Source organism: Talpa occidentalis, unplaced genomic scaffold (genome assembly GCF_014898055.3).
Source record: "Talpa occidentalis isolate TD23 unplaced genomic scaffold, MPIMG_talOcc4v2.1 talOcc4.16, whole genome shotgun sequence".
In the NCBI taxonomy this organism is placed as follows: domain Eukaryota; kingdom Metazoa; phylum Chordata; class Mammalia; order Eulipotyphla; family Talpidae; genus Talpa; species Talpa occidentalis.
In genome coordinates this window covers 11,597,481-11,625,111 of record NW_023601653.1, presented here as the reverse complement: position 1 = coordinate 11,625,111, position 27,631 = coordinate 11,597,481, and the positions used below count along the sequence as shown (strand labels likewise).

Sequence of the window (27,631 nt, the reverse complement as noted above, 5' to 3'; positions counted from 1 at the left end):
GCGCGCCGCGGTGCCCCCCTCGCGTCCCCATTGGGTGCGGAGTGTGCGTGGTGCGGCCCGATTGGCGGGTTCGTGTTTCCCGTCCCCCGCCCGCGAGAAGTGGGGGTGAAAAGCGGCCCGACCTGCCGGGGGGGAGTGGGCGGACCGCGCGGCCTGAGGTGTGAGGATCGCAGCGCCGGGGTGGGGGGGCGGAGGCGGCTCCTGCGTTCAAGAGACAGAGAGACCCGCCGCGCGCGCCATGAGGGCCCTGTGGGTGCTGGGCCTCTGCTGCGTCCTGCTGACCTTCGGTGAGTGAGCCGCGGCCGCCGGCACCCCGAGGCCCCCCTCCTCCAGCGCGGCCTCTTCTCGAAGGTTCTGGGGGGCGTTGAGCCAGGGAGGGGGAACAGGCCCTGCGCCGGGCCGAGGAGGGGCGCCCGGCCCTTTCCTCGAGAGCGCTCGGGGATCCCGTCCCCCCTCTTCCGGGGCCCGCAGGCGACGGCGTTTAAACGCCCGTGGGCCCCGGCGGGGCGGCCCCTCGGGGTGGGCCTCGGCGGGCGCCCCGGGGCTCGGCGGGCGCCCCTCCCGAGGACTCTTGCCCCGGCCGCAACCTTTGGCCGCCCGAGCCCGGGGACCCCCGTCCGCGTCCGGGGCGTCCTCGCGGGGCCTGGGCCGGGCTGGGGAGGGGCAGGGTCGGCGCGTGGGGTGCACTTTGGCGCGAGCTCCTGAGCACCTTCAAATCTCGCCCCGTTTCTCCCCTGCTCAGGACCCTGGGCCCTATCTCGGGTCCCCTCGCCGGAGTTTGCACAAGTCCCGTTTGGGTTCCGACCCGGGTGGGAAGGGCCGGCGCGGCCAGGGCTTCTCGGAGGCCTGCGCGCAACACGTGCGAGCGCCCGGGGCCTGCGCTGGGGCCGCGGACGGGGTTTACACAGCGTGGGGGCTGCGCCCCTGGGAGACAGGCTGCCTCCGCTTTTCGGAATCTGCCGGAGGACCTCAGCACCCCAACTTACGAAACACGCTGACTTGGGCTTGCGCGGGGCTTGAAAGCCGGTGGACTCGACCTTCCATCCCCACCTGCGTGTTTACCAACTGAGTTTTGCAACCCCTACCCTTGCCCTGTTCGAGCCTGTTCCTTCTTCTGATTGGGGAAGACACGGTGTTTCAGAGAGTTCTGGTGGTGTGTCTCCTTCAGGGTCGGTCAGAGCTGACGATGAAGTCGATGTGGATGGTACCGTAGAAGAGGATCTGGGTAAAAGTAGAGAAGGCTCAAGGACAGATGATGAAGTAGTCCAGAGGTTTGTGTTCATTTGAAATTAAACACATTAGCCCTTGTGGACACGGTAGGATACAGTAACCTCTTTTGTATCTTTTCTCCAGAAGTCCAGAGGATGTGTAGCGCCCTGAATTTAAATACCAAAAAAGTAAAATTAGCACAAAGTCTTAGTCTCAGGAGTGTGCTTAGAGAAGTATCTTCTAATTTGCCCCTAGGAATGACTGGTCAAAACTGAATTGAATGCCTTTAGAAAACTATTTGGAAAACTATCGCAGAATTGTAGCCCTATAACCTTCCTAAGACTTTAGCAAATATTTCAGTAAGTGTGCATGTTTACTCAGTTTTAGAAAGAGGATTTCTGTCACTTCAACAGTGTTTTAAAATTTGGCCTCTTAGGACTTAATTGATAATTTCATAGACCCTTAGAGGCATAAGCTTCCCAGGTGACCAGGCATTCCCACATGTGAGAACATAAAGAATATGTCTTTGCTTTTTTAGTAAAGGAAAGTTGGGTTTGTTTTTCTGGAAATTTTAAGAATCATGTATTTCCAACTCATCAAAGGTAACTTGTGATAAAATAATAATGAGATGATAGACTAGCAATATTTTATAAAAGTTTCCATTTTACCTTTTAACCCTTTAAGATACTCTTGAGAGGCCACTTGTGCTCTCATCACAGCTCCTATATTTTGTAAGGGAACTAAGCTATGCAGTGTTTGTTTATTTAACTTATTTCCTTAGAGAGGAAGAAGCTATACAGTTGGATGGATTAAATGCATCCCAATTAAGAGAACTTAGAGAAAAATCAGAGAAGTTTGCCTTCCAGGCTGAGGTTAACAGAATGATGAAACTTATCATCAATTCATTGTATAAAAATAAAGAGGTAAGCAACATGTGGTTAGGATAATATTTTGTCTCTGTATGTTGGCATACTTGTTTACTTTCATTTGTAAGTGTACTTACTTCATGTAACATCAAGTAAGTAGGTAGCCAAGTTTAAATATAAGGGTTGCTGCTGGATACCTACTGTGTGTGTGTGTCTTGGGAATAAGGGATTATCCGGATGTTAGACTTTTTTCCCCTTGTTTTTCCTTTCCCCTCCCCCCACCCAAATATGTTCTTGGCTTACTAATTAGTTGTGAATAATTAGCTAATTATCCCACAAACTTTTATGTATTACATACATAAAGACCACTAGTAGGAAAATAAGAGCATTACTACTTTTAGCAGTTCAGTTTTCCCTTATAGTTGCTATAATCCTCTGTATAAAGAACTGTCCCTTTTACCAAAAGAATGAAGCCACCTCTATATCATAAGAAGTCTTATTCCTTTAAAAGTGCTTTTTCAGAATACAGAGAAGAAATAAAATGAGTTTGACTTAAATGTCCCATGTATCTTGCGGATAACCTGGTTATTAAATCTGACTTCCGTTTAGATTTTCCTGAGAGAACTGATTTCAAATGCTTCTGATGCTTTAGATAAGATAAGGCTAATATCATTGACTGATGAAAATGCTCTTTCTGGAAATGAGGAGCTAACGGTCAAAATTAAGGTAAGCCTAAAACAATTTTCTTTTTAATGTAAAAAAAAAAAAAAAATCTCAGAGATAGGGACTCCAATCGGTCAAAAAAGTATAGGTTATACTGGAGTAACAAATAAACCTCAAGTCTCGGGCTGAAATTCAGGGGATCAGCAAAATGTGGCCTATGGGCCAAGTCCTATTTGCTGCCTGTTTTGTAGTTTTAAAGGAATATGGCAGTGCTGGTTTGTGTCTTACCTGTGACTGCTTTTGTGCCACACAACAGAGTTGAGTAGTTGTGACAGAGACCCTGTGGGTTACAAAACCTATAATATTTATTTTCTGGCCCTTTTATAGAAAAAGTTTGCCAAGCCCTGGTTTTAGTCATCAATCACAGGCTGCCCTGTGGCTTTTGCTTTACATCGTCCTCACTGCAGGACATGGACTGATTGAGCTGCCTCCATCTGGAGTGTCGCTGGTTGCCATGGTACAGAGAGAGCTTGGAGGGTCTCACATCAATTACAGACTCCAGCCTGAAAACCACCCTCCTGACTCCTGCATGCACCCCATTTGCCAGAGCTAGTCACATGGCTTTACATGGCCATAAATGAAGGAAGTTTATTCCTACTATGTTTCCCCAAAGGCAGAGAGTCGGGAATATATAGTAAAGAACACAGATCACCCCAGATTCCAAGTTCAGAAGTCATCCAGTTTTGGGTCCTTTTATTTTCTATCAAGAAAATAGGCAAAACAATTTTTATACTTGAATTTTTTCCTTCAAAAATAATTTGTTTAGGTTTATCTCTGCCCTTTGACATTTAGATCAGTCTCTGTCCTCTTTATATTGCTTACTTTTCAAATGCACTGAATTTAAGTTTCTCTAGAAAGATGTATACTCTCCCAAAAGACCATGAAAAACTATACAGAGGAAAATAACTCGGTTTAGTTTTCCGTATTAGAATTGATACGGCCCGAGGCTGGTAATTTCTCAATATGTTGTTAGTATTTACTTGGGTTTACATTGGGTATTGAAGTTGGTGGGTTTGTTCTTTCATAGCATGGATATGAAGCGAGTGTGACTCTCTTGTTTTTGTCTTGCTTTTAGTGTGACAAGGAGAAGAACCTGCTGCATGTCACAGATACTGGTGTAGGAATGACCCGGGAAGAGTTGGTTAAAAACCTTGGCACTATAGCCAAGTCCGGGACAAGCGAGTTTTTAAATAAAATGACTGAAGCCCAGGAAGATAGCCAGTCAACTTCTGAGTTGATTGGCCAGTTTGGTGTTGGTTTCTATTCTGCCTTCCTGGTCGCAGATAAAGTTATTGTCACATCAAAGCACAACAATGATACCCAGCACATCTGGGAATCTGACTCCAGTGAATTTTCTGTAATTGCTGACCCAAGAGGAAACACACTAGGACGAGGAACAACAATTACGTGAGTATTACTAATTCCTAATAAGAATTAATAGTCTAGCAAGGATCTTGATTCTCCAGTTCTGACTGGAACTGATGCTTTTATTCTGCACTTTAATTTCCTTGCCTATAAAATGAGAGTGAACTGTTCTCATCACTTGAAGAAAAATTTTGAAACCCAGCTCAGGGGGGAACACCCAGTTACGGGGGCTGCTGTCCCTGGAGCCCACAAAGTAGGAAACGCTCTCTCTTCTGGGAAAGAAGTAAGAAGCGATACATGGAGATGTGGTCCAAGTTTCCCAGGTTGGCAAGACTTAGAAAAAGAGAGTGAGTCTGGGGAGCATCACAGACGAGGCATGGACGCACACCATATCACAGGTTAAAGGGGTTCTTCTCATTGTGACACAGATAGAATTTTGATTGACTTTTTATGGGATTTTCTGAAGGTTGAGTAGACACTTTGAAGGGTTGACTTGAACAAAGGGCACAGATGAGGGCCTTGAAGGAAGCTAATAAAAATTCTTGATGAAAATGTTTCATTTGAGAGTAGTTACAAATTACTGAATTGAAATTAGTTTTAAGCTAGTAACTATCCTCCCTATAGATGAAACAGATCTTATTCCCAAGTAGACAGGATAACAGGGCAGCTGTTTGCTTCCCTAGAACCTCCCTTTAGTTTTCCCCAGCTACCTCAGAGATAAGGAAATTACATTTCAGAGAGCCCTTGACTTACCAACTTCTGCCAAGTGAAGTAAATTTAATCAACAGTGAGAATTTTTAAATATCCAAGCACAAATCATTTTCTTCATCACAGAAGGTAACATTTCCTGTCTTCATTTTCACAGATGTTCCTTTAATGAAGGCTCATTAGATAATTGCATTTCAGTTACTTGCACTAATTTATTGTTCCCAATTTACCTTCCCCTGCATTTGTTACTAATAGGCACATCTGGTCTCATTGGGAAGCATCACTGATAGTTACACCCTACCTAGTGCCCTCTCTCAGGTGTTAGAGGGGTAGAGGGAAATATCCCCTTAACTAGAAAGGTAGGAAGTGTCCCAAGAGGTGCCAGTGTTGTGGGGTGCTAAAACATGGGTGAAAATATCTAGATCTAAGGGCCATAAAAGCAAACATTGTAGTCTGCTCCCCTCCCAGTGCCCGACACTTGACTGGCAGGTGTTTCTAGGAATGAGTGAGGGTGTTCAGGACAGTTTCCTGCAGGTAGCATGGATGGTTGATCAGTAAAGAAAACAGGTTCTGTTTTACCTGAGCAATTACCTTTGTTCTTCAAGTTTGATACCCACCATTCACTCAACAGATAGTCTTGTGTGTGTCTGTTACTAGCAGGGGTTTAGGGCTATGGTAGAAAAACAGACAGATGCTGTCCCTGCTTTCACATCACTCACTCTAGTAAGGAAAAAAGCATGAAGCATTTCAGAGGGGCAAATGCCAGAAAAGATGCTAAGGAACATCTTTACCAGAGGGTCGTTGGATATTCTGAAGCTAGAAGCAAAGGCTCATTTGAATAGACAAGGGAGAAAGGAGAGTAATGGCGAGGAACTGATTAGGTCAAGATCTTGCCCTTTATCTTCTGTGTGACTCTTATATTTGACCAATAAAATAGAAGCCATCAGTCTGTTCCATTTCCTTTTTTTTCTGACTACCCCTAAATTAGCCACCACCTGGGCCTTACAAGCCAGTTTGTGAGGATTAAATGAGATCATGAAAATTGTCTGTCCATGTTTCTACAATAAGGGGGGTGTTCTATACTCCCCGAAGCTCAGCTCTACTTCTGCTCTGTTGTCTCTCATCTTACCTCCTCTTAGACTAAGCATAAATTAATTCCTGCCCAGTCTTTTAAAATCAGATTTCCCCCCACACCTCCCTCTTACCCATAAAGTGTAAACATGTTCAAGTCTCTGGGGATAGGAGGGAAAGCAGGTAGGGCCATGCCCCCTTCTCTGTCAAGCACGTACCCTCTCTTTTTCTCTTCCCCCCATTACAGGTTAAGCTTCTTAAATGTATTTGCTTTTGATGCTATTGCACCTCTGTTCAAGCCACAGCTCACTGTATTTTTACTTTATCCACCATCTTCACGTTGAAAGCAGAAATCTCTGTTGCTAAATCCAGTTGACTTAGGATTTTGGTTATTTGCTAAATGACATTACCCTTATCAAGAGACTTTCGTTTTTCTTACGTTTTTTTCCTCTTACGTTTTCTAGAGAATTTGCTTTGTTCTGCTCCCTCCTTAAAACAGTCCACTCAGTACCTAACTCTATGACCCTGCACCTTAATCTATATGCCTGTTTCTTGAATGGCAATATCTTTATTTCAAAGTTAAGTTTCAGCTCTTTCTTATCCTTATGTTTCTCTGACAGTCTTAACCACTGTCATGGATTCGTTTCTAGCTCTGAAAGTTCTCAAATCTGTATTCTTTGTCTAGATTAACAGCAATAAAGGACCAGCTACTAAATGTAAAGTTTTTGACTGTAGGATCTGTCACATGTCACAACTCTACTATCCTGCAAGCAGGCATAGACAGTATGTGATAAGGCTTTGTCTTACTCCAGTTTCTTCTTGGTGCCAGCCAGTTTGCCAACCCCTGGTCTAGTGCTCACTAGTGGGCTCTGTGCTCATTAATCGCTATTTTAAGTACCTCTAAGACATCTAACCATCTGCTTTAATGTGCACCCAAAACTAAACTCTCCTTCAGCCCCACATAGCTAAGATGTTTGCACTGAGCCCAGAAACTATCACTTTTCTAGACCATGTCATCCTATGTTACCAATGTGTTAGCAGGTGCTGCTAAACTAAACACTTTTTAAGGCAGGGACAGAACCATAGAAACAATATCCCCCATATTTAATGGTAACAGAAACATCAAATGTGGGTTACTCTCTGTATTTGAAAGTATGTTGTAATTTCTAGTGGTTGGAGGTGGGAGCTGCAGAAGTGCCAAGTTAGGAAGCGAGCTACAGTTTTCAGTTTTGTAATTATCTAATAAGCCAGTGCTGTCCAGTAGAACTTTCCATGTTTTATCTCTGCACTATCCAGTATAGCAGCTACCTGTGACTAGAGTACTTGGAATATGGCAGTGCTACTAAAGAAATAGCTGTAACTTTTCTCAAAATAGTCACTCATTTCTGATAGCTACTGTTTTGGGTAATGTAGATTGCAAATAATTCAGATTGATTTTTTAGCTTCCCACCATAGCTATCTACAGTAGTCATTTGATTTCTGTAGTAACCATCGGACTATATGTAGTTCTACTTTTCTCCAGAAATGTTTTGGTGCTTTCTCACCAAATCTTAAGCTATCTTATGCTATCTTAAGATTTCAATTCTTGAAATGAAAAAACCCAGTCTATTTAGAAGGTTGGGAAGATTTCCATTTTCTACTTAAAAATAAGTTTATTATCCACTTACAAGAATGTGGGAAAAATTTTTTCCACTTCACTGTACATGTATTGGGTATATGTAGTTCACAAACTCTTACTGGGGATGACAGTTCTTGAATATTGAGGGACATCGTGGATTACATAGAACTGCTGATTTATTAGCATTGAATGAAGGTTTTTAAGATGAATTTATAACCTTATAAATCTAAATATAAACCTTGTAAACCACAGATGTTTATTTCTCAAATGTCTTCCCTTGCAGCCTCGTTTTGAAAGAAGAAGCATCTGATTACCTTGAATTGGATACAATTAAAAACCTCGTCAAAAAATATTCTCAGTTCATAAACTTCCCCATTTATGTATGGAGCAGCAAGGTAAATCTATATTAGCAAAATTTTATTTATTACCTTGGCACATATTTGACACTTAAAGAATGAAAATTTTAAACATGATTCTTTCAATACATGATATTCTTGGGTTTTTTAACTGAAGAGACTTTTTGAGCTGTAATTGTTTCCTATTTATAATTGAAATCAGAATTGAGAAACAAATGAGTTTAACCATAATTCTACTTTGTATTTACAGACTGAAACTGTTGAAGAACCCATGGATGAAGAAGAAGCAGCGAAAGAAGAAAAGGAAGAGTCTGATGATGAAGCTGCGGTAGAAGAAGAAGAGGAAGAAAAGAAACCAAAAACTAAAAAAGTAAGTCTGGTTCATTTCTCAACTTCAAGAATTATTGGAGCCAAGTTAAAGTAAAATTATTGCTTAGGGTCTAGTAGCACAAAAAGATTGTTTAGCATATATTAGAGAAATTAGGAAAACCCAAATTAGAGTGAAGGTTCAGTCCGTGAAGTCTTCTTTTTTCAATCGGTAGGTCCAGACCTCAACTTTTTAAAAACAAGGACACTTGACTTGTGTGTATCCATCTGTGTTTTCTCCCTCTAGACAGTTTTTAGTAGTAAACATACATGATTTTCTGTCTTCTGTATATTACCTAGAACTGGTGGCTGATTATGTGTTTTAAATTTTAAAAAACTTCCTGCATCTATAGCATTTATAGGTGTTAACTAAAAAATTAGTTCTCTGTCTCACTCAGGTGGTAGAGTAGGTGGAACTAATGGTGGTGGGTGGGTTTTTTTTTTTTTTAAAGGTTTATTTTATTAATTATTTAAACTAGTTAAAAATACCAGTCAAAAAATTTTGATTGGATTTTCCTCAATTATCATGACTGTCTCTTCTCTATTAAATATCAGTCTTAAATGTTGAGACTTGTTACTTTTTTTTTTCTTTTTTTTTTTTTTTTTGGTGGGACCCTCACCGGTGGCCTGGGATCGAACTGGTGCTGCAGAGGCTACGGGCAGCCTTGCAACCCAGTGCTCAACCGCTGCGCCACCAGGGGAGGCCCAAGAGACTTTTTAATTTGATCCAATTGGCAAGAATCACTCTAGATTAGAGGTATCCTTTGGTGCCTCCTGTATTCTTTCAAAATGTCCTAAAATGGGCCTCCCTGGTGGTGCAAGGGGTTAAGATGCAAACCTATGAAGCTATCTGCGGCCACTGCAGCTCGAGTTCCATCCCCAGCCAGGGAGCTACCCACATGGTGGGGCAGACCTCTCCTGTCTCGTCCACTGCTCCTTTCAGCAGTGTATTTCAGCTTTCCTGTTCTGTTCCCCACTCTGTCTCTGGTGAATCCTCTCACCCCTCACACCTCTGTCCTGTGCCCCAGTTCTTGTATGCATAAATAAATAATAAATCTTTTTAAAAAAAATGTCCTAAAGGTGTGGCTACCACTAGCTACATGTGGGTGTGTACTAGAGATTAATCAAATACTGTAACTTCAGGTTGAAAAAACTGTCTGGGATTGGGAACTCATGAATGATATCAAACCAATATGGCAGAGACCATCAAAAGAAGTAGAAGAAGATGAATACAAGGCTTTCTACAAATCATTTTCAAAGGTAAATATTACTTTAGAATAACTGGATAATGAAACACTACTAAATCAAAACTATTTTAAAAACCATTTACTCTGACAGGGACTCTAGGCTTCACTACATTGCCAAGGTGTCTATGAAACAAAGAGTAAGAACTGTCTACATAAGCAGATGTTTGGTTTCCAGTGCAAAACCCATAAAAAATAAAATCATGTTATTAAATGGCTTTTAAGATTATCTTTAAAGAGCTTGTTGTCGGCAGCATCAAACATTTATTGTGAGGTCATATGCCTAGGAATAATTGTGTTGCCTTGCCTGTTTTTTTCCTTTAACGTATGCCTTCTTGCAACTCTTAAGAATTTAAAAGTAGTATTAAGATTCTTTCAAGTTAATGTTTATTCCAAAACAATATTTTATACCAGACATAATAGTTTATTGGATTTAGCATGGCTAGATAAACTATTCAGTGATTGTATTTTTTCTTTATTCCATCTGTTGGTTTATTTGACCTTTACTTTCTTTATGTTAACATTCAACCAACTTTTAAGCTGTTCCTCTAAAAACTTTCCCTTGTTCTGCCAGAACTTTTTATTCCCATAAGTTCTAAAATGGTATATCAGCATCCTTTGACCTAAGGCAACTGTATTAGAGATATAATGTGAGCCACATTAAGTGATTTTTAATATATTAGCAGCTCTGTATTTTTAAAGTTAAATGGGTGAAGTTAATTTTTAATAATATATCTACCCAACACACCTAAAAATAGTCTTATTTCTGCATGTAGTAAATATCAGTTTTAAAAAGTAATCATGAGATACTTTGCATTCTTTTTCATTTTTTGTACTGTGACTTCAAAGTTAGTGTATTTTATACATACTGGCACCTTTCAATTCAGACTGCCACATTCCAAGTGCTCCGTAGCCGCATGGGGTGGAGTAATGGATAACACACATCTCCAGAGCTTCTGTTCCAGGCTGTTTACATCTCTTTCTAGCCACTGCTACTGTCCAGATGCCACAGAGTTGTGCTCCCATGGACCTCTCTGGTTGATTAGCACACCCATAAAATGTCATATGTTGTCATTTACTCAGGATGGTGGTTTTCCTGTCGTATGTTTCGTATGTTTTCATTTACTCAGGATGGTGGTTTTCCTGTCCTGTTCAGACTTATGCAAACTAGACACATCCATACTTCCCAAGTGTGGGAACAACAGTGATGTCATTGCATACATAACTGTATCTGGCTAGTTGGAATTACATCTTAGTTATTTCTTATTCCCTTTATGCCCCACCCACCCCCTTTTTTTGGTAAGGGAAGTTTTTTTGTTTTTTTTTTTTTTTTTTTTTGGTTAGTGAGATGTTAAACTGAATGTACCAAATAAAAAGTTACTTAGCCGTTGTTCCCCCTTTGCCTTGTGAATGACATGATCCCAACTTTCCATAGGAAAGTGATGACCCGATGGCTTATATCCACTTCACTGCTGAAGGGGAGGTTACCTTCAAATCGATTTTATTTGTTCCCACCTCTGCTCCACGTGGTCTGTTTGATGAATATGGATCGAAGAAAAGTGATTACATTAAGGTGGGTTTTTAAGTCCTATAAACAGTTTAAAACTGGAAAGTATAACTTTGGAAAGTGACTTCTTCTTGTTCTCTGCTTAGCTGTATGTGCGCCGAGTATTCATCACTGATGACTTCCATGATATGATGCCCAAGTACCTTAATTTTGTCAAGGGAGTTGTGAGTATCTGAAGGTTGGGGGTGGGAGGATGACAGTGGTGATCTAGAAGGCTTTTTTTTGTTTGGGTTTTTCCCAGTGTGTTTATTGCTCACTGAACTTTCTTTTGCCATCGGAAGGTGGACTCTGATGATCTTCCCTTGAATGTTTCCCGAGAGACTCTGCAGCAACACAAGCTGCTTAAGGTGAGTGTCTTTGGGAAGAGGCTAGCTGTGTGCTCTTTGATTGGTCTTGAAGGACAAGCTCTGTTAGTTAGTGTATTCCCAGCTTTTGAGATGAGTCCTTGACATGTCAGGTGAAGAACTTAATTTCACTGTGGAATTACCAAATACTGAGGATCTGATTGCTTCCCCCTAATTTTTTATAATAAAAATGTTTATATATACAGAAAAGTTGAGAATTATACAGTGAACAGCCCCACTGTTCTCACTGCCTGGTCTAAAGTTGGACTATAAATAGTAAAACAATCTTGTGACAATTTCCAGTGACAAGTCTCTGCTTCAGTCTGACAGGTGAAGCGCTCTACCATTTTTGCCCCTTGATAAGTAGCAACCACCATGCTTGTCTTTGTAGCTGTCACCACACCCCTGCTGCCTTACTCATTGTAGGGTCTCAAAAGTTTGAGCCAAGACATTCTCTCATCAGTATCCTTTGGTTTTCCTTAGGTGATTAGAAAGAAACTTGTCCGTAAAACTCTGGACATGATCAAGAAGATTGCTGATGAGAAATACAATGATACTTTTTGGAAAGAATTTGGTACCAACATCAAGCTTGGTGTGATTGAGGACCACTCCAATCGAACACGGCTTGCTAAACTCCTTAGATTCCAGTCTTCTCATCATCCAACTGACATTACTAGTCTAGACCAGTATGTGGAAAGAATGAAGGAGAAACAAGACAAGATCTACTTCATGGCTGGGTCCAGCCGAAAAGAGGTGAGAATTCCAGCTGTCGGGGATCCTGGTTTTATAGCTGAGGGGGTAGGCATGAGACGCAGCTGAGTCACAGGCGGGAAAGTCCTGTTTCCTGCTCCTCTTAGTTCTCCAATTGGAAAACGGGGCTGGCACTACCATCTAAACATAGCTGTGAGGGTGCGCAAATAAAGTAGGGCCAATCTTGGGAAATTTCATTTCTCTTAATTTTGTAGGCTGAATCTTCTCCATTTGTTGAGCGACTTCTGAAAAAGGGCTATGAAGTGATTTACCTCACAGAACCTGTGGACGAATACTGCATTCAGGCTCTTCCTGAGTTTGATGGGAAGAGGTTCCAGAATGTTGCCAAGGAAGGAGTGAAGTTTGATGAAAGTGAGAAAACTAAGGAAAGTCGTGAAGCAGTTGAGAAAGAATTTGAGCCTCTGCTGAACTGGATGAAGGATAAAGCCCTCAAGGACAAGGTATTCTACAAATTACAACTCATGAAAATTTTAGCACCTCCATTTTTAAGTTTTTGTCAAGTTAAAATTGGCAAACTTGTTACTTTGTAACCAGTGAAAGCTGAACAAGTCATTTGATGATAGATTAAATGATTGAAAGAAAGAGCTTAAAATGTATGAATTACAAAGAATTTAAAGGATAATAGCACTAGTTATTCTATATGTGCATATCAGTATATCTTTTCTTTGTAAATGAAAACTTTACATAGTTTAATACTGCTTTTCTCATTACAAATTTGCATAGATTAAATATATAATTTCTAGTTTTTACAAGTTGGTTTTTGTTTCTGACTGAAAAAAAATCAGATTAAATGACATCTCCTAAAATTACAAATAAAAAGTACTTTTATGATGTATATGTATATGACCCTAAGTGGTGACTCCTTAAGAGGAGGAAATACAATTACCGAGTGACCTTAGCTACTGACAATGGTATGTGTTTGTGTCTCTAACTTTTGATTTCTCATCCCAAGATTGAAAAGGCAGTGGTATCTCAGCGCCTGACGGAGTCTCCCTGCGCCCTTGTGGCCAGCCAGTACGGGTGGTCTGGCAACATGGAGAGAATCATGAAAGCTCAAGCGTACCAGACGGGCAAGGACATCTCTACCAAGTAAGCATCCTCATAAAATTCCCTGCCGAGGTGTTAACTCTTGTCCAGACTTCCTTTAAAAGACACTGCCAATCTCCGTACAGAGAAATGATGTGTCCATGACTGTCTACTGTAGATTAGACAGACAGCCTTACAGAAGGATGCCTTTACAGTGGATTGGTGAAGGGCTTGGATTCATGATTTATTTTACTTTATGTACAAATCAAAATATTCTTAATTTGTTATACATACAGTCTTTTACTTTTGCCTTATATTATGCGCTTCTTTTACATAATGGTTACAGATGACACTAATGAGAGTTAAATTTTTCACATGAGTAAGGTCCCTTCTAGTCGCCACACATAACCCTTTTCCAGTATATTAAATTACAGGTACTCAAGCTATATGTTCCACAAAATACAAAACTCAAGAGGCACATATGAGAGAGATATCTTTTAAGATGTATTTCAAGGTTATGGTTTAACGTCACAACAATGGCCTTGAAATTTTTCCTCTCTGCTTTTAAATTTTCTTCTATCTGAAATGTCTTATTTGCTATCTTATTTTCCCAAGATCCAGCTTAGACCTCTCCTCACAAGTTGTAGTCTCCACTGTCACACTTCCAAAGCTCCATTTTAAAAAATATCATAGTACAATGCTGCCTTGTTTTAAATGCTTTATCCCTTGACTAGCTTATCAGTTGGAGAAGAACAGGTTTCTGATATTTGACATCTCATTGCAACCATATAGTAGCTAGTCAATAAATTTTTCCCTATTTCAACGTTTATCAAGTTACCATCCATTCAGCAGACATTAGAGAGCCCACTGGTGATCTAAAATAGACATTGGTGCTGTTTTTGGGACATTCAGACTAGTCAAGATGAGAAATCAAGTCATAATCTTCTAAAGCCCTGCAGAGATAATGGATACAACAGGATAGGGGTAGGTGTGGCTCCTCGTCCTCAGTTTACAGCTATAAGAAGGAAAGGAGTTAGAACCAACAGAATATTCAAGATCATGTAACTGTGTTCAGAATGCATTGGGAACTGATCTCAGGTAAAAGAAAGTTAGTGAGAGAAGGTGTTACTAGCAGGACCCAACCTAGACATTTTTGACCTCTGGGTCATTTAAGGTAGTGAGAATATATTAAGAGGGAATGAACAACAAGATACTAAAACAGTTTAGCCACTCAACAAGGTGACTGGGCATTTGCAATTCATTAGTAAATATTTGTCTTTATTTCACTCATTCTAGCCATGCCCCTTTAAAAGGGAAGACTTGTTTTAGCCATATAAGTATGTCTTAATTTTTCCAAGACTTGTTCTCTGTAATCATGAAAGTTAGTAGTAAAATAAGGGAAATGTTGAACCCTAAAATTTGATATGATTTTACCCCTTACCAGTTACTATGCTAGCCAGAAGAAAACATTTGAAATTAACCCCAGACATCCGCTGATCAAAGACATGCTTCGACGGGTTAAGGTTAGTACTTGTACAGCTATACTCCTGTGTCTTGTAATTTGAATACTTTGTGCCTTTATATTAACAAGTGTGACTTCTTACATCTCAGGAAGATGAAGATGACAAAACAGTTTCAGATCTGGCTGTAGTTTTGTTTGAAACTGCAACACTGCGATCCGGATATCATTTACCAGACACTAAAGCTTACGGAGATAGAATAGAAAGAATGCTTCGCCTCAGCTTAAACATTGATCCTGATGCAAAGGTTTGTACTCCCACCTTCCTGCATAGGCTTTTTGAAATTTTTTTTCTTTCCTTATTAATAGGTTTCCCATGATTGAGGTAGCTCTGAGAAATTTGACTAATTTGTCTTGTAACAAACAGTATTGAAGATTTTAATCCCTCTTGCTAATGCACTGTGCTGGGAATTAATGAAAAATTCCTTTTTCACCCCTTCTGTTAGCTTGAGTATCAGTTTTAGAGAATTTACTCTCCACTTGCAGGTAAACAGTGAAATTGATTATAATCTCACACATTTAAACAAAGTGAAATCAGATCCAAGTTAACAGGTCCATTAATGGGCTTATATAAAATGCTGTTTTTAGGTGGAGGAAGAACCCGAAGAAGAACCTGAGGAAACAACAGAAGACACAGCAGAAGACACAGACCAGGATGATGATGATGAAATGGATGCAGGAACAGATGAAGAAGAACAAGAAACAGCAAAGGTATAGCAAGTCAAGAATGCACTTGCATTTTTAGTTCTGACAGAGTTAGGTAAACTTCACACTCTGGCAAAGGTAGCACTGTGTATAACATACAAATTTAAAAGCTGGAGTAAATCATTTTCTTCTTTCAAGTACATACTTCAGTTTTTCTATGTCCTTTATTTTAACCTGTCATTCTTAAAAGCTTAACAGAATTTTCCTTAGTCCAGTGTGCTTCTGTGCTCTCTGCCACTTGCTCTGCCTTACTATATAGACAGCAGCATTTGGCTGTTGTCAGTTTTTCAGTGTTCCTGTTCAGGAGCAATTTGATCTTGTTGGTGACTTCTAAACTATTTTGCAAAGAGAAGTTATATTACCTACAGCTAAAATAACAGTAATGGGCTGGGCCCCTTTAATACTTTTTTTTTTTTTTATCAAAACAGATTTGATATTAAGTCAAGTTCATATGCATACATCCTATACATACGAAATGGAAATAGTTAGAACTGTGCTATTTATTTCATATATAAACTACCCGTGACGCACAATGTGTATATATAAGAACAAATATAGGAACATGGTATAGAATATCCAGATGTGTTGCATAGGACCTACTAATCTAAGTATAATCTGAAATTAGCATCTTAACAAAATGCATACCTTTTTAATGTCTTATGACTTTTCTGTTTTCACAGACATCTACAGGTGAAAAGGATGAATTGTAAATTATAATCTCACCATTGGGAACCTTGTATGGAGAGGGAATGTGAAATTTAAGTCGCTTCATTTGCGAGAGAGACTTGTTTTGGATGCCCCGCCCCACCCTCTTCTCCCCTGCACTGTAAAACATTGGGATTGTGGGTCACAGGAAGAAGTGGGTTTTTTTAGTTGAATTCTTTTTTAACATTCCTCATGAATGTAAATTTGTACTATTTAACGGACTATTCTTGGTGTAAAATCTTGTCATGTGTATAAAAATAAAAAAGTCCCAAATACTCAGTGTCTTGCCTGTCTTCATAATGCATCACATAGAACTACCTGATTACTTGATTTTTTTTTAATCACATGTATTGTTTTTTTCCCTTAAAAAATAAAATGTATATTTATTGAAAAGTTTTTAAAAATCAAATGTTCTGAAAGATCACCCATAGGGAAAAAAGATAATTTTCCTTACAGAATACATGTATTCCTCCTTCCAGAAAATGGCTTTTAATCTACCCTCCCCTTTACCTTTTTGATTGTGGGCTGGACTGTTTCTAAAGAACAGAGTACAGGGAAAGGGGAAAATAGCAACTACCTACTGCGGAGAAACCTGGCAGACATCACCAAGTGACCAAAGCTAATAGTATCACAAGTGTGCCTAGTATGCGGTAAGGCATGTCACCTTTTCAAAAACCCATAAACTTACATAAATATGAGACAAACCAAATAATATGTGAACAATACTTTCCACAAAGTTTCAAGGTAGAAACCAAGAAATAATATACTTAGACATGGCAACTAAATGCAATGCATGACTTCCCTGGTGGTGCGCTGGGGTTCAGTCTCAATCCTATCCAGGTATGGCCAGCCACTGTTGCTGAGTTTGATGCCCAGCCAGGGAGCTAACCCACAGGGCGCAGCAGATCTCTCCTGTCCTGCCTGCTGCTCCCATCAGCACTGTATTTCAGTAGATCTGCCTGTTCTGCTCCCCCCTGACTGTGGCTTTGGTGAATCCTCATTCCCTGCACTTCTGGCCTACACCCTAGTTTCTGTATGCATAAAAAAAATCTTGAAGAGGGAAAATGCAATGTAATGCCATTGATTAAAAGCGGGGAAAGCTAAGTCTGGGGTATAGTTAACTGGTTTCTTAGCTTTGACATGATCATGGTAATGAGGATACCACTGTGAAGACAGGAAAAGGTATACAGGAAATTCAACAATCATCTAAATTTATTCCCAAAAGGCTATCTTTAAAAACCCATGATCCTATAGATCCTATAGAGACAACTATAGCTATTAAGTAAGGAACCAATCTAGCATTTAATTTCTTTGAGACATACTCCTCTATTTATGGGCGAAATCATTTTAGTCATATTGCCAACCAGAATGGTAGTCTTAATTGGCCGAAGAGGGAAAATGTCTTAGCTGCATTTTCAAAGATCTTGTGTATACTTGAAGATTTTGTGGGATCCATTTTTATGTTTATGTTCCATTACGTTTTGTCAAGGGACTTCACAATTTTCCTGATCATCTAGGATCTTTTTACGGGCTTCTTGCACATGTCACAGATTTGGTTCTGAAGCACTGAGATGGAGTTTTGTACACAGGGTGTTTCTTAGGAGTGCCCTTGGATCAGCATCTGTGGAAGGAAAGTCAATGGGGACTGAGCTACACAGGAGCTGAGCGGCAATGCAGGTCCAAAGTCAACCCCAATGCAGCCTCATCAACCCCATGGGGACTTGAGCTAAAATGGACCCCCTCAGGAATGTCCACTCCTGTGTTGTGCTGAAATGGCTCACCTTTCTCCTCAGATATTGGTCACTGGCCACGGGCCCCTTTGGGTGTGACTTACACAAGGCTCCTCTTCCCCCAGGCAGTCCCTGCGGGAGCTAACAACTCTCTGAAGGCTGCTCACTGACAGCACTCAGCACTGGTACAGAGGACTTCGGGGAATCTGGACGACATATAGCCATGTCAGACATAATGTGTTTTCCACAACAGTGGTCAACTTCAAAAAAGGAAAAATATGTATCTCGGTGAGTCACTCAGAACTAGCACTTAGTAAAATGATGGGATTTTTACTTTAGGTAAAATTTTATCAGCTACAATACTTTTTCACCTTCATGAAGCCATTATCTTGTGTGAGAGTAGGGTTCAAATCATGACTTTTCCTCATAGCCAATTACTGTAGCAGTAAAAGGAAGGCATGAGGTGCTTATGACATGGTCCACTGTGTTCACCCTTGGCATGGTGGCCTCCCCCTTGCACAAACTGGCCCAAGAGACAGGCGTTTCTCCATGCCAAGGGGTAGCCATGTCCCCAGCCCTTCATTCTGGAAAGCGATGAGGGGCCACTGGTCTCTAGAAAATGCATGGTCAAAGCTCACCAATTTGGTGTTCATATACTAAAGGTCAAGGAAAACTAGAATTTGAAAACATTAGTTTAACATTAAGAAAAATTCTACCTACCAAATTCAAATGAAACTAGATCAAAGTTAAAAAGTTTATTGTTGATTTATACTACATCAAGTATCCTTCCTTGAAACTCTTGGGAATTGTTTGAGGAAGGAAGGTACCTAAATTAGAATAACTAAGTTAGTGTTTGGGAAACCATTTTTTAATTGCTTTAATTAAGAAAAAAATCAAAGTGCTTTCAGTCTGATAAGCAGTCTTTGCAACTGGCAGCTGTGGCAACAATTTTTATCAAGAAAAAAAAAAAACAAGTAAGCGGCTGCTATGGAATTTGATCCAGAGGTAAACCTCAGAAGGCTCAGGGACACAGTTACTATCAGCAAACAGTTTTTCAGTTAGCAAAATTAAATGCCAGCGTGGTTTTTCAAACTGGAGAGTATATAAAGAGCTGGGGCAGTCCAAGTCACAACTTATTATTTTGTAATATACCCAATTCCAAAAGAATTTCAAGCTTTAAATATTTCAATTTTATTCTGCTTAGTCCAAATACTTTCCAATATTTAGAGAAATATTAGCTTCATACGATAAGTATTCCTTGTCAATATCACTTATCACTAATACTTTCCATTTGCCGTATATTCAAGCTTATTCAGAGAGAAAAACAGAATTATAAGGGCAGTATCTCAAATACTCTTATCTCATAAGTTAGTCAAGATTAAGTATCTACAAACCACATTCAAGAAGTTGAAAACATGAGCTGTGGCAGTTTTCAAGAAACGCTGGTCAAACCTTAATTAGAGCTCCATTAACATCTACCAAGCACCTGCTCTTGCAATGGTGCTTACGGACAAGCAGTTTAACTCTATTTTAAAATACTTATATATTAAAGACTTATAATACTATTCAAAGTTCTTGCCAGAGCAGTATTTTGAGTTTTCTACTGCTGGGAAATTTGAGGTTCATGTTGTCTTTCTTTCAGTCCCAAAAGCTCCGTTTTGAGTTCTCCAGGCTTTGGTGGAATTTCAGGTATTGTCTATAAAAAGAAAGTAAATGTCAGTACTTTTTCAGACTGTAATTAAATGTGACCTGAAAGTCTTCAAAGAAAGTAAAGACTAGGGGGCCTCCCTGGTGGCGCAAGGGGTTAAGCCTCAGCAGTATCAAGCTATCGCCAGCCACTGCAGCACAGTACCTCTCCTCTGTATTTCAGTAGATCCACCTATTCTGCTCCCCTCTTTCTGGTAAATCCTCTCACCCCCCTGCACCTCTGGCCTACAACTCAGTTTTTGTATGTATAAATTAAAAAAAAAAGTTTTTTTTAAAAAGTAAAAGACTAAAAAAGAACAAAAAGTGCCCTTTATCCCTTTCTAGCAAGATATTTATGTAACTATCACCCAGATTATGTCTTAAGTACTACAGGACTCACAGAGGGAGAATTTGCATCAATATCACAGGTGACAAATTTGAATAAAGCTTTCCATATTTGAAAATTCATTCCTGCACTATTTACTGATCTTCCACCATGTGCCTGACACAGAAAAAAGGTATTAGGAATCAATTCATGTATTCAAAAACAGTAAGTGCCTATTAGACATCAAATATAAAGCAGGGAACCAAAAAAATACAAATCTGCCTTCAAGAAAGATGGTCAGAAAAAGCCAGAAAGGGTGACTTTGTTTTTGGTAATGGACTTTGTAACATACTTCACACATCATACCATTTACCCATTTACAGTCTGCCCTCCAGTGTGGGTGGCTTCTGGCATAGTCAAAGTCGGGTGTCCATCTCTACACTAAGTTTTACTACTCTTCATCATTTCCAAAAAAAACCAGGCCACTGCCCCAAGCAGCCATTAATGTACTTTGCCTCTCTAGATGCACCTGTCCTAGTGTTTCGTAAATGTGGGATCATATAACATGAGGTCTTTTGCAGCTAGTTTCTTTCACTTTCACTAGTCCTTCTTTCCAGGCTCATCCACGTTGTCACCTATTCGTCCTTCACTCCCTTTTTAGGAGTGAAAAAGCATCCCATGATACATTTATACCACACCTTTATCCACTGGTCAGGTGATGGACAGCAGGTTGTTACTACTTGTTGGTTTTTATGAATATTACTTCCATGAGCATTTGTGTAGAAGTTTTTGCATGGATCTAGGCTTTCTTTTCTCTTGGGTATAAACCTAGATGTGAAGGGCCTCCCCTGGTGGTGCAGCGGTTGCGAGCGCTGGGCTGCCAAACTGCCCGCGGCCTCTGCAGCGCCGGTTCAATCCCCGGCCACCAGCCAGGGTCCCAGATGGCGTGCCCGCTGCTCCCCTCAGCAGTGTGTTTCGTCGGTCTGCCCATTTTGTTCCCCGCTCTGGCTCTGGTGAATTCTCTCGCCCTTCCACGCGTATGACTGTACCCAGTGCTTGCATAAATAAATCTTAAAAAATAAATAAATAAACCTAGACGTGGAATGGCTGGGTCTCATGGTCACTCTCTTTAACTGTTGGAGCAACTTCCAGGCTGTTTTCCAAAACAGCTAACTCAATAAATGCTTATAAAGATTAAGTTTCCCTTTCCTCAGAATGCCTATTTCATTCGACAAACATTTATTGTGCACCTACTGTATTATAAGCTCTTTCTACTTGAATGAGACAGAAGGGTGAACCAGGGAGACACAGTCCCTTCCTGAAGTGGACACTCAGGTGGCAGAAACAGACTAAAATAACAGCAAGTTGTGATCCCTGCTCTACGGAAACAAGGGCCTGAGACTGAAGACAGAGCAGCAGTCCTTCAGGAGCTGTCTAAGGAACCCTCATTGCTAGAAGATACTTGAACAGACTTGCAGTTGTTTTTTTGTTTGTTTGTTTTTTGTGGGACCCTCGCTGGTGGCCAGGGATCGAACTGGCGCTGCAGAGCCTCGCAACCCAGCGCTCAACCACTGCACTACCAGGGGAGGCCCCAGACTTGCAGTTTTTATTTTTTTTTAAATAATAAATTTTATTGTTATATTCCCCATACAATTGCAGCCCCCCCATTCTGACCCCAATCCCTCCCCTCCCGCCCCCGCCCCCCTAAAAGTGTCTCTGGTTCATAGTTTTTTGTTGATTTTGATTTTCACTTTCTTATAGTTATTCATTTTCCTGGTGTGAGAAAAGCATTCCAAGGAAAACAAAATGCATGACCTTGAGGAGAGGGCAGGCTGGAAGAGCACCAGAAGCAAGGACGCTGGTGTGGCTGCAACAGCGGGAACAGGGGGCGTCTGGTGGTGAGACCCCGCAGGACCTACATACACTGCTTTGCATGCAATCGCTGCTCTAGGCCTTGGGGGGCGTACCCCTAATTCGTCTGAGGCTCATTTTGCTGTTGCGAGGAGAATGAACTGATTCGGAAGCGGGCAACGAGGACCCTCCTGCACCACTCACCAGGTCGGGCTGGTAGTACCTGTGCACCACTTGGGCCCCGGCGCACATGGCCAGGAGGCTGGCGGCGACCGTTTTCAGGTAGGTGGGCCAGGGCACGCCCGCGGGCATGGTCGGCGGCTGGACGGGGAGGGAGAGCGGCCAGGTAGATGGTTCCCAGCGCACGACGGACTCGAACTGGCAACAGGCCACCCACCTGCGGAGAAGCAGTCAGCACACCTAGGCTCCCTCCCCGCCCGCGCCCCGCTTCTGAAAGGGGGGTTCTTTAAGGGCGAACGCCCCTTGCAGGGGTAAGACCGACCTCCACGGGTTTTGAGTGTGGAGGGGCAGGAGCTTCAGAACTCCAAGACGGCTTCCGGGCGGCCGTCCAGGTGTGCCCGGGAGGAGACAACTGCGGAGCAAAGGCGGCCGGCGGCCGGCCCGAGGGCTGCCGGAAGTGCGCTCGGGAGCGAGAGCGGACGGCCGGAACCCAAAGTGTAGGGCAGCAGCGCCACGCCGGAGCGGAAAGCCAGGGCACTGCCCGCACTGGCGCGGGCACGTGACCCGGGCGGAAGTGGCCCCTGGGGGAAGCATGCCGGGCTTTTTTGGGTTTTTTTATACCACTATCCAGGTCTTTGCCAGCGCCCAGTTTCACACTCACTGTAGTTGGATTTTTCCACTGGAATATTGACTAATTTGTGTTCTCACAACGCACAGAGGGGATGGCTCACGTTTCCCGTCTTTTAGGAGCGAGTGGCGAGTCGCTGAGCTATGCGTGCTTAGGAGTGAGTGACCCTAAAAGCAGGCTCATAAAAAGAAAAAGATTCTCTTTCCTTGTCCGCAGTGAGCTTTGTCACCTGAAACAGCCACATTCAGACAATTGTGCCCTTGTACTATGGTGCAACAGGAAAAGAAGCCTGAAATCGACATTATTTAATCTGTGCATTTGTAGATTGTGCTTTGTTATGGATTGGTTTTTGTTAAGCAAAAGATTAACATCTGAAGGACTAGGGTTGTATGTATAATGCGAATCATGATACAATTTTTAAGCGATTTTGTTAGGGAGAAATGATGTCCTGAGCTAATCCCATACAGGCTTTGTGGACTCCACTCCCAGACCAGACTAAAGCCATCAAGACATTGGGAAAGACAAATCCCATCACCACCAAAGGGAAGGTGGCCGGGACCTGAGGGTGGAGTTAAGCAGCCAGGTTGGGTATAAAAACCAAACACGTGGGCCTTGGGGTGGCTCACTATCGCTGCCTCCTGGCTTCACGGCTCCTGGCTCCCGGCCAGCTCTCAGAGTGCCATTTTGGGATTCCTGATTGGCGGATAGGGTAGGAGTCATTTAAAACTTTGTCTCCCACTTTTCTCCCTGAGCTGTACGTTTCCTCATTTCCCCTTCCCTTGAAAATAAACCTTTTATTAACTTTTCGCGTGTGCGTGCGCCTGCAGTAGAGCATTGATAAGTCCTTTTAAGCGCACGGGTGAGGACCCACAGTCAGGTACCCCGTTTTGTATAGGGGCTGCTCTACAACAATTTCACCGTATATTTTACATATAAACTACACAAAGTATACATTTTTATGAAGTTTAATATGTGTACACCTATGAAACCCCCACAATTAAGATAATGAACATATCCATCACTCAAAAAAACTTCTTTATTCCCCCTTCTAATCCATTTGCACTGCCTTCTTCCCTGGACAACCAATGAACTGTTTTCTGTCCGTATTGTTTATACCACAATTGGTTTATCCATTCACCTTTGATGGCTATTTTGGTTGTTTCGAGTTCTTGGCTAACAGAAATAAAGCTGTCATAATGAATAAACAAAAAAAGATACCTGATCAAGTGTGAACATACACTTTCATTTCTATTTGGTACATTCCTAGGAATAGAATGATTGCAGCATATGGTAGGTATGTGTATATTTAACTTTTTAAGAAATAGCTGAGCTGTTGGGACTTCCCTGGTGGTCTACCGGTTAAGTATCAGCGTTATCACCTCTACTGCCCGATTTCAATCCCCAGCGCAGCAGACCTCTCCTGTCTCACCTGCTGCTCCCCTTAGTTCAGTAAATCCACCTGTTCTGCTCCCCACTCTGTTTCTGGTGAATCCCCTCACCACCCGCATGACTAGCCTACACCCCAGTTCTATGCAAAAATAAATAAAATCTTAAAAAAAAAATAGCTGAGCTGTTTTTCAAAGTAGTTGTATGGTTTTACGTCCCTACCAGAAATATGAGGGTTCCAACTCCTCCACATCCTCTCCAACACTTAGGTAGGGTTAGTCTTTTTAATTTTACCTATTCTAATAGGTGTGTGATGGTATCTCTTAATTAATGATGTTAAGAATTACTTCATGTTTTCTTTGGTGAGGTATCTGTTTAAATCTTTCACCCATTTCTTAATTGTGTGTTGCTTCTTGTATTATGAGTTTTAAGTATATACTACGGATGCAGTTTTTTATCAGATTTGATTTGATCTGCAAATATTTTCTCCCAGTTCTGCAGTTTGTCTTAATAATCTTTTGAAAAGGAGGTGTACATTTTAATGAAGTCCAATATTCAATTTTCTTTTTTATGAATCAGGCTTCTGGTATTATATTTAAGAAATCTAACCAAGAATCACTGATTTTCTCATGTATTTTCTTTTAAAAGTTTAATAGATGAAGGTTTCACGGTTAAGTCTATGATCCATTTTGTGCTAATTTTTTGTAGCTATGAAGTATGATTCCAAGTTCTTTTTCTTTTCTGGCATAGGGATATCCTAGCACCATGTTGGAAAGACTATTCTTCATTGAACTGCCTTTCCCAACTTCCTTGAAAATCAACGGTGTAATGGTCTAAGTGCATGTGCATATATATGTATGTCTATTTCTGGACTCTGCTTTGTTCCAGTGATATTTGTCTTTCATACACCTATACCACATTCTCTTGACTACTGTAGCTTTAGATTAATTCTTAAATCAGGCAGTGTTGCCCTCCAATTTTTGCCAGGTAATTAATCTTTTATCATTTACTTTAATAGTTGTGGTCAGTACACTGGAAAGTTATGAAAGTCATGGTTTAGATTAAATTGCTGAACTTTTAAGTTCTCTGGGTTTCAGTTGTCCCCCCTTTCCCCTTCAGAGTGGTCCTAGAGCATCAGATCAATGTTTGCTTGTGGGTTTCTAGCGAGTGTTTTGCCTTTTATTTTGGTTGCTAAGTAAGGAGAGCAATGTTTATCTGGGTGATTGAAAATCATCATTCTCTTGTGAGCAGTTTTGATCTTGACCTTGCCATCAGCAAGGGTTATGCCCAAAATAAGCCTAGCTCTCTCATTTTTAAAATTTTTTTTTTAATATTTAAAGAGCAGGTTTATTAGGGAAAGAGACAGAAGAATAAAAGACACTTGTATAGACACAAGTGGGCAGGAAGAGCTGCCCGGAAAGAGGTTTCTGAGAGAGGCCTGCATGGTTGCAGGCAGGTGGCCTTGAGGAGAGCTGCCTCTGCTGAAGGAGGTCAGTGAAGAGAAGCCCTGGCATGGTACAGTCACAGGCAGGCAGGAAGCTGCTGCCCTGCAGAGGGAGAGAGTTGGTGAAAGTAAGCACCTGCATAGTCACAGGTGGACAGATGGAGTGCTGCCTAGTTCTCTCATTTTCTGTTCAAATTCTTCTTTATAATAAAATGGAAGTCTAGGAGTTGAAATCTTTGCAGTTTATGATTATTTGGTCTAAATATTTTTAGAAATGCATAGTGACCTGCAAATGCAAAAGTCACAAAACCTGCTTTACAGCCATAAAAGATCCTATCAGCCCCTGGTGCTTGAATCTGACCATTTGGTCTAAGTACTCAAAGGGAAGCTACTCAGGTGAGAGCAGTGCTGCCACCTAGCCTTCAAACTTTGTTCTTTCTTTTTTAAGATTAGTTTTGGCTATTAGTCTAGGCTATTTGTATTTCCATATGAATTTAGAAACATCTTGTCAATGCCTACCGAAAAAAAAAAAAAAGAAAACAGGCCAACCTCCCATGAGCAAGAGGGACTTCTCAAGTGACCACTTTCAAAGGTGAACCAAAACACTGGGTTGTAGGGTTACTCTGAGAATGAAATGAATTAATACATGCAAAGCACTTCGAGCAGTGTATTGAACTGAGGCCTTCTGTGTTAAGAGATACCTGAAATGTGGCTATTAAGATTCAGCCACAAGCGAAAGAGGGAGATCATTGAACAAAAATTCATGAGTCAGGTTCTGAGTAGTACCTACTGATGAACACAGTATTCATAAAAATTCTGAAAGGTTTATAAATATTAAGTTTCATCTAAGCAATCTTTCTGTATTTACTCATGAGGCCCTTTCCTGAATCCCAAATGAAGACTCCAAATGAAGCATAGTGACACTGTTATCTCCCAGCCCACGTTACATGAGCCAGAAATAAACCTTTGTTGCTGCAGACATTGAGATTTTGAGCTCAGTTGTTACCACTACACAAACTAGGAAATGCTAACTAATACAACAGCCATGTTTTTTATCATATAAAACTAGAGAAATATGAACAGCAAGCCTATCAGTATTAAGTTACTTAACAAAGCCAATGACAACTGTTTTCTGCTCTTCACCATCTCCACAGGTTTCCTGGAATTTTTGCAATCCAGCCGGCATGTCTCAGGCTGAGTTTGGCAAAGCTGCTGAGGAAGTTAAGAACTTCAACATTAAGCCAACAGATGAAGGGACGTTGTTCATCTATAGCCACTACAAACAAGCAACTGTGGGGGCTGTAAATACAGAACAGCCTGGAATGATGGACTTCAAAGGCAAACCAAGTGGGATGCCTGGAATGGACTGAAAGGGACTTCCAAGGACAATGCTATGAAAGTTTACATAGCCCAAGTAGAAGAACTTAAGGGAAAATATGGAAAATAAGGGACTGGGTTGGGCTGTCAGCCACACATTTCACCGTTTATAATGCCTTGCTTTTCTAATACTGAGGATAGAGTGAACTCATGAAAATAACCTGTTAACACAGTTCCTCAAGACTGGCCAGGATACAGCTCTAGCAGATTAGGGACTGAAGTGGTCACTGACCTTTAAGTAGTTTTTATCTGTAAGTCAATTAAAAGTGCATTTGTTACTTAAAAAAAAAAAAAAAAACTTGAGAACCGATGAAACGAGAGTCGGGCTGTAAGAGCCACTGACAAAAACAGGCTACTCAGATCGGTTTTAAGGAGGTAGTACTTGAAAGGCACCGCAAACGTAACTTTTCTATATATCCAATTTAAAGCGGAGACCGGCTAATGAAAAGCTTTCAACATAAGCAGCTTTTACCAATAAGTTTTACAACCACCCTTATTTTACGGATGAGGAAATTGAAACCTGAGATGGTACAGCGGCCCCGATATCCACGTTTCCTGATTTCAAGGTCTCCTTTTCCCCTACAACGCACTAATTACTTGACTTAATGCAAAATACTTCGCTGGAATAAAGTGGGGGTGGGGGTAGCACCAAGTATAACCGGCCCAGCCACACAGCACCCCCGCAGCACATCACCCTCTCACCCGCCCTTCCGCCCACCACCGAGCCAGTGCCGGCGGACAAAAGCTGACGACATCAGAGCGCGCCCCCTCCCGCCCTTCCCGAAAGGCCCAGCGGCGCGCCGGGAACGACGCGAAGGGCGCGACGGTGACTGGGCGGGCTGCGTCACGTGACGCGCGCCC

At 41.4% G+C, this 27,631-nt stretch overlaps 2 protein-coding genes and 1 pseudogene across 4 annotated transcripts; 2 read left to right on the top strand and 1 right to left on the bottom strand.

Moving 5' to 3' along the window:
* The first annotated feature begins 107 nt into the window (after positions 1-107).
* HSP90B1 (heat shock protein 90 beta family member 1) lies at positions 108-16,438 on the top strand. The gene is made up of 18 exons (XM_037513741.2): positions 108-287; positions 1,169-1,271; positions 1,991-2,132; positions 2,685-2,801; positions 3,874-4,205; positions 7,844-7,955; positions 8,167-8,286; positions 9,426-9,542; positions 10,962-11,099; positions 11,180-11,257; positions 11,375-11,440; positions 11,921-12,190; positions 12,403-12,648; positions 13,161-13,297; positions 14,679-14,757; positions 14,846-15,001; positions 15,342-15,464; positions 16,139-16,438. The coding sequence occupies exons 1-18, from the start codon at positions 239-241 to the stop codon at positions 16,166-16,168; spliced, it is 2,415 nt and encodes an 804-aa protein (XP_037369638.1). The 5' UTR covers positions 108-238; the 3' UTR covers positions 16,169-16,438.
* Positions 16,439-16,468: 30 nt separating this feature from the next.
* Positions 16,469-22,380, bottom strand: LOC119247361 (ubiquinol-cytochrome-c reductase complex assembly factor 6). 3 transcript variants are annotated; one of them, XM_054696098.1, is made up of 3 exons: positions 21,960-22,380; positions 19,473-19,589; positions 16,469-17,784 (listed from the first exon to the last, which is right to left on the bottom strand). In XM_054696098.1, exons 1-2 carry the CDS (start codon positions 22,065-22,067, stop codon positions 19,494-19,496), a joined length of 204 nt encoding a protein of 67 aa, XP_054552073.1. In that variant the 5' UTR covers positions 22,068-22,380; the 3' UTR covers positions 16,469-17,784; positions 19,473-19,493. The 3 variants fall into 3 exon arrangements, with proteins under 3 accessions (XP_054552073.1, XP_054552072.1, XP_054552071.1); XM_054696097.1 differs by lacking the exon at positions 16,469-17,784 and having other exon boundaries at positions 17,791-19,589; XM_054696096.1 differs by lacking the exons at positions 16,469-17,784; positions 19,473-19,589 and adding an exon at positions 19,606-20,081.
* Positions 21,674-27,581, top strand: LOC119247360 (acyl-CoA-binding protein-like; annotated as a pseudogene).
* Positions 27,582-27,631: the final 50 nt, after the last annotated feature.

Bases quoted from the DNA above. Each gene is read 5' to 3' on its own strand.
- HSP90B1 (XM_037513741.2), top strand. From the start codon at position 239: ATGAGGGCCCTGTGGGTGCTGGGCCTCTGCTGCGTCCTGCTGACCTTC. The intron at 12,649-13,160 runs GTATTCTACAAA...TCTCATCCCAAG, and splicing joins ATAAAGCCCTCAAGGACAAG to ATTGAAAAGGCAGTGGTATC. The intron at 14,758-14,845 runs GTTAGTACTTGT...CTTACATCTCAG, and splicing joins ACATGCTTCGACGGGTTAAG to GAAGATGAAGATGACAAAAC.
- LOC119247361 (XM_054696096.1), bottom strand. From the start codon at position 22,067: ATGCCCGCGGGCGTGCCCTGGCCCACCTACCTGAAAACGGTCGCCGCC. The intron at 20,082-21,959 runs GTGAGTGGTGCA...TTTCTGTGTCAG, and splicing joins GGTACTACCAGCCCGACCTG to GCACATGGTGGAAGATCAGT.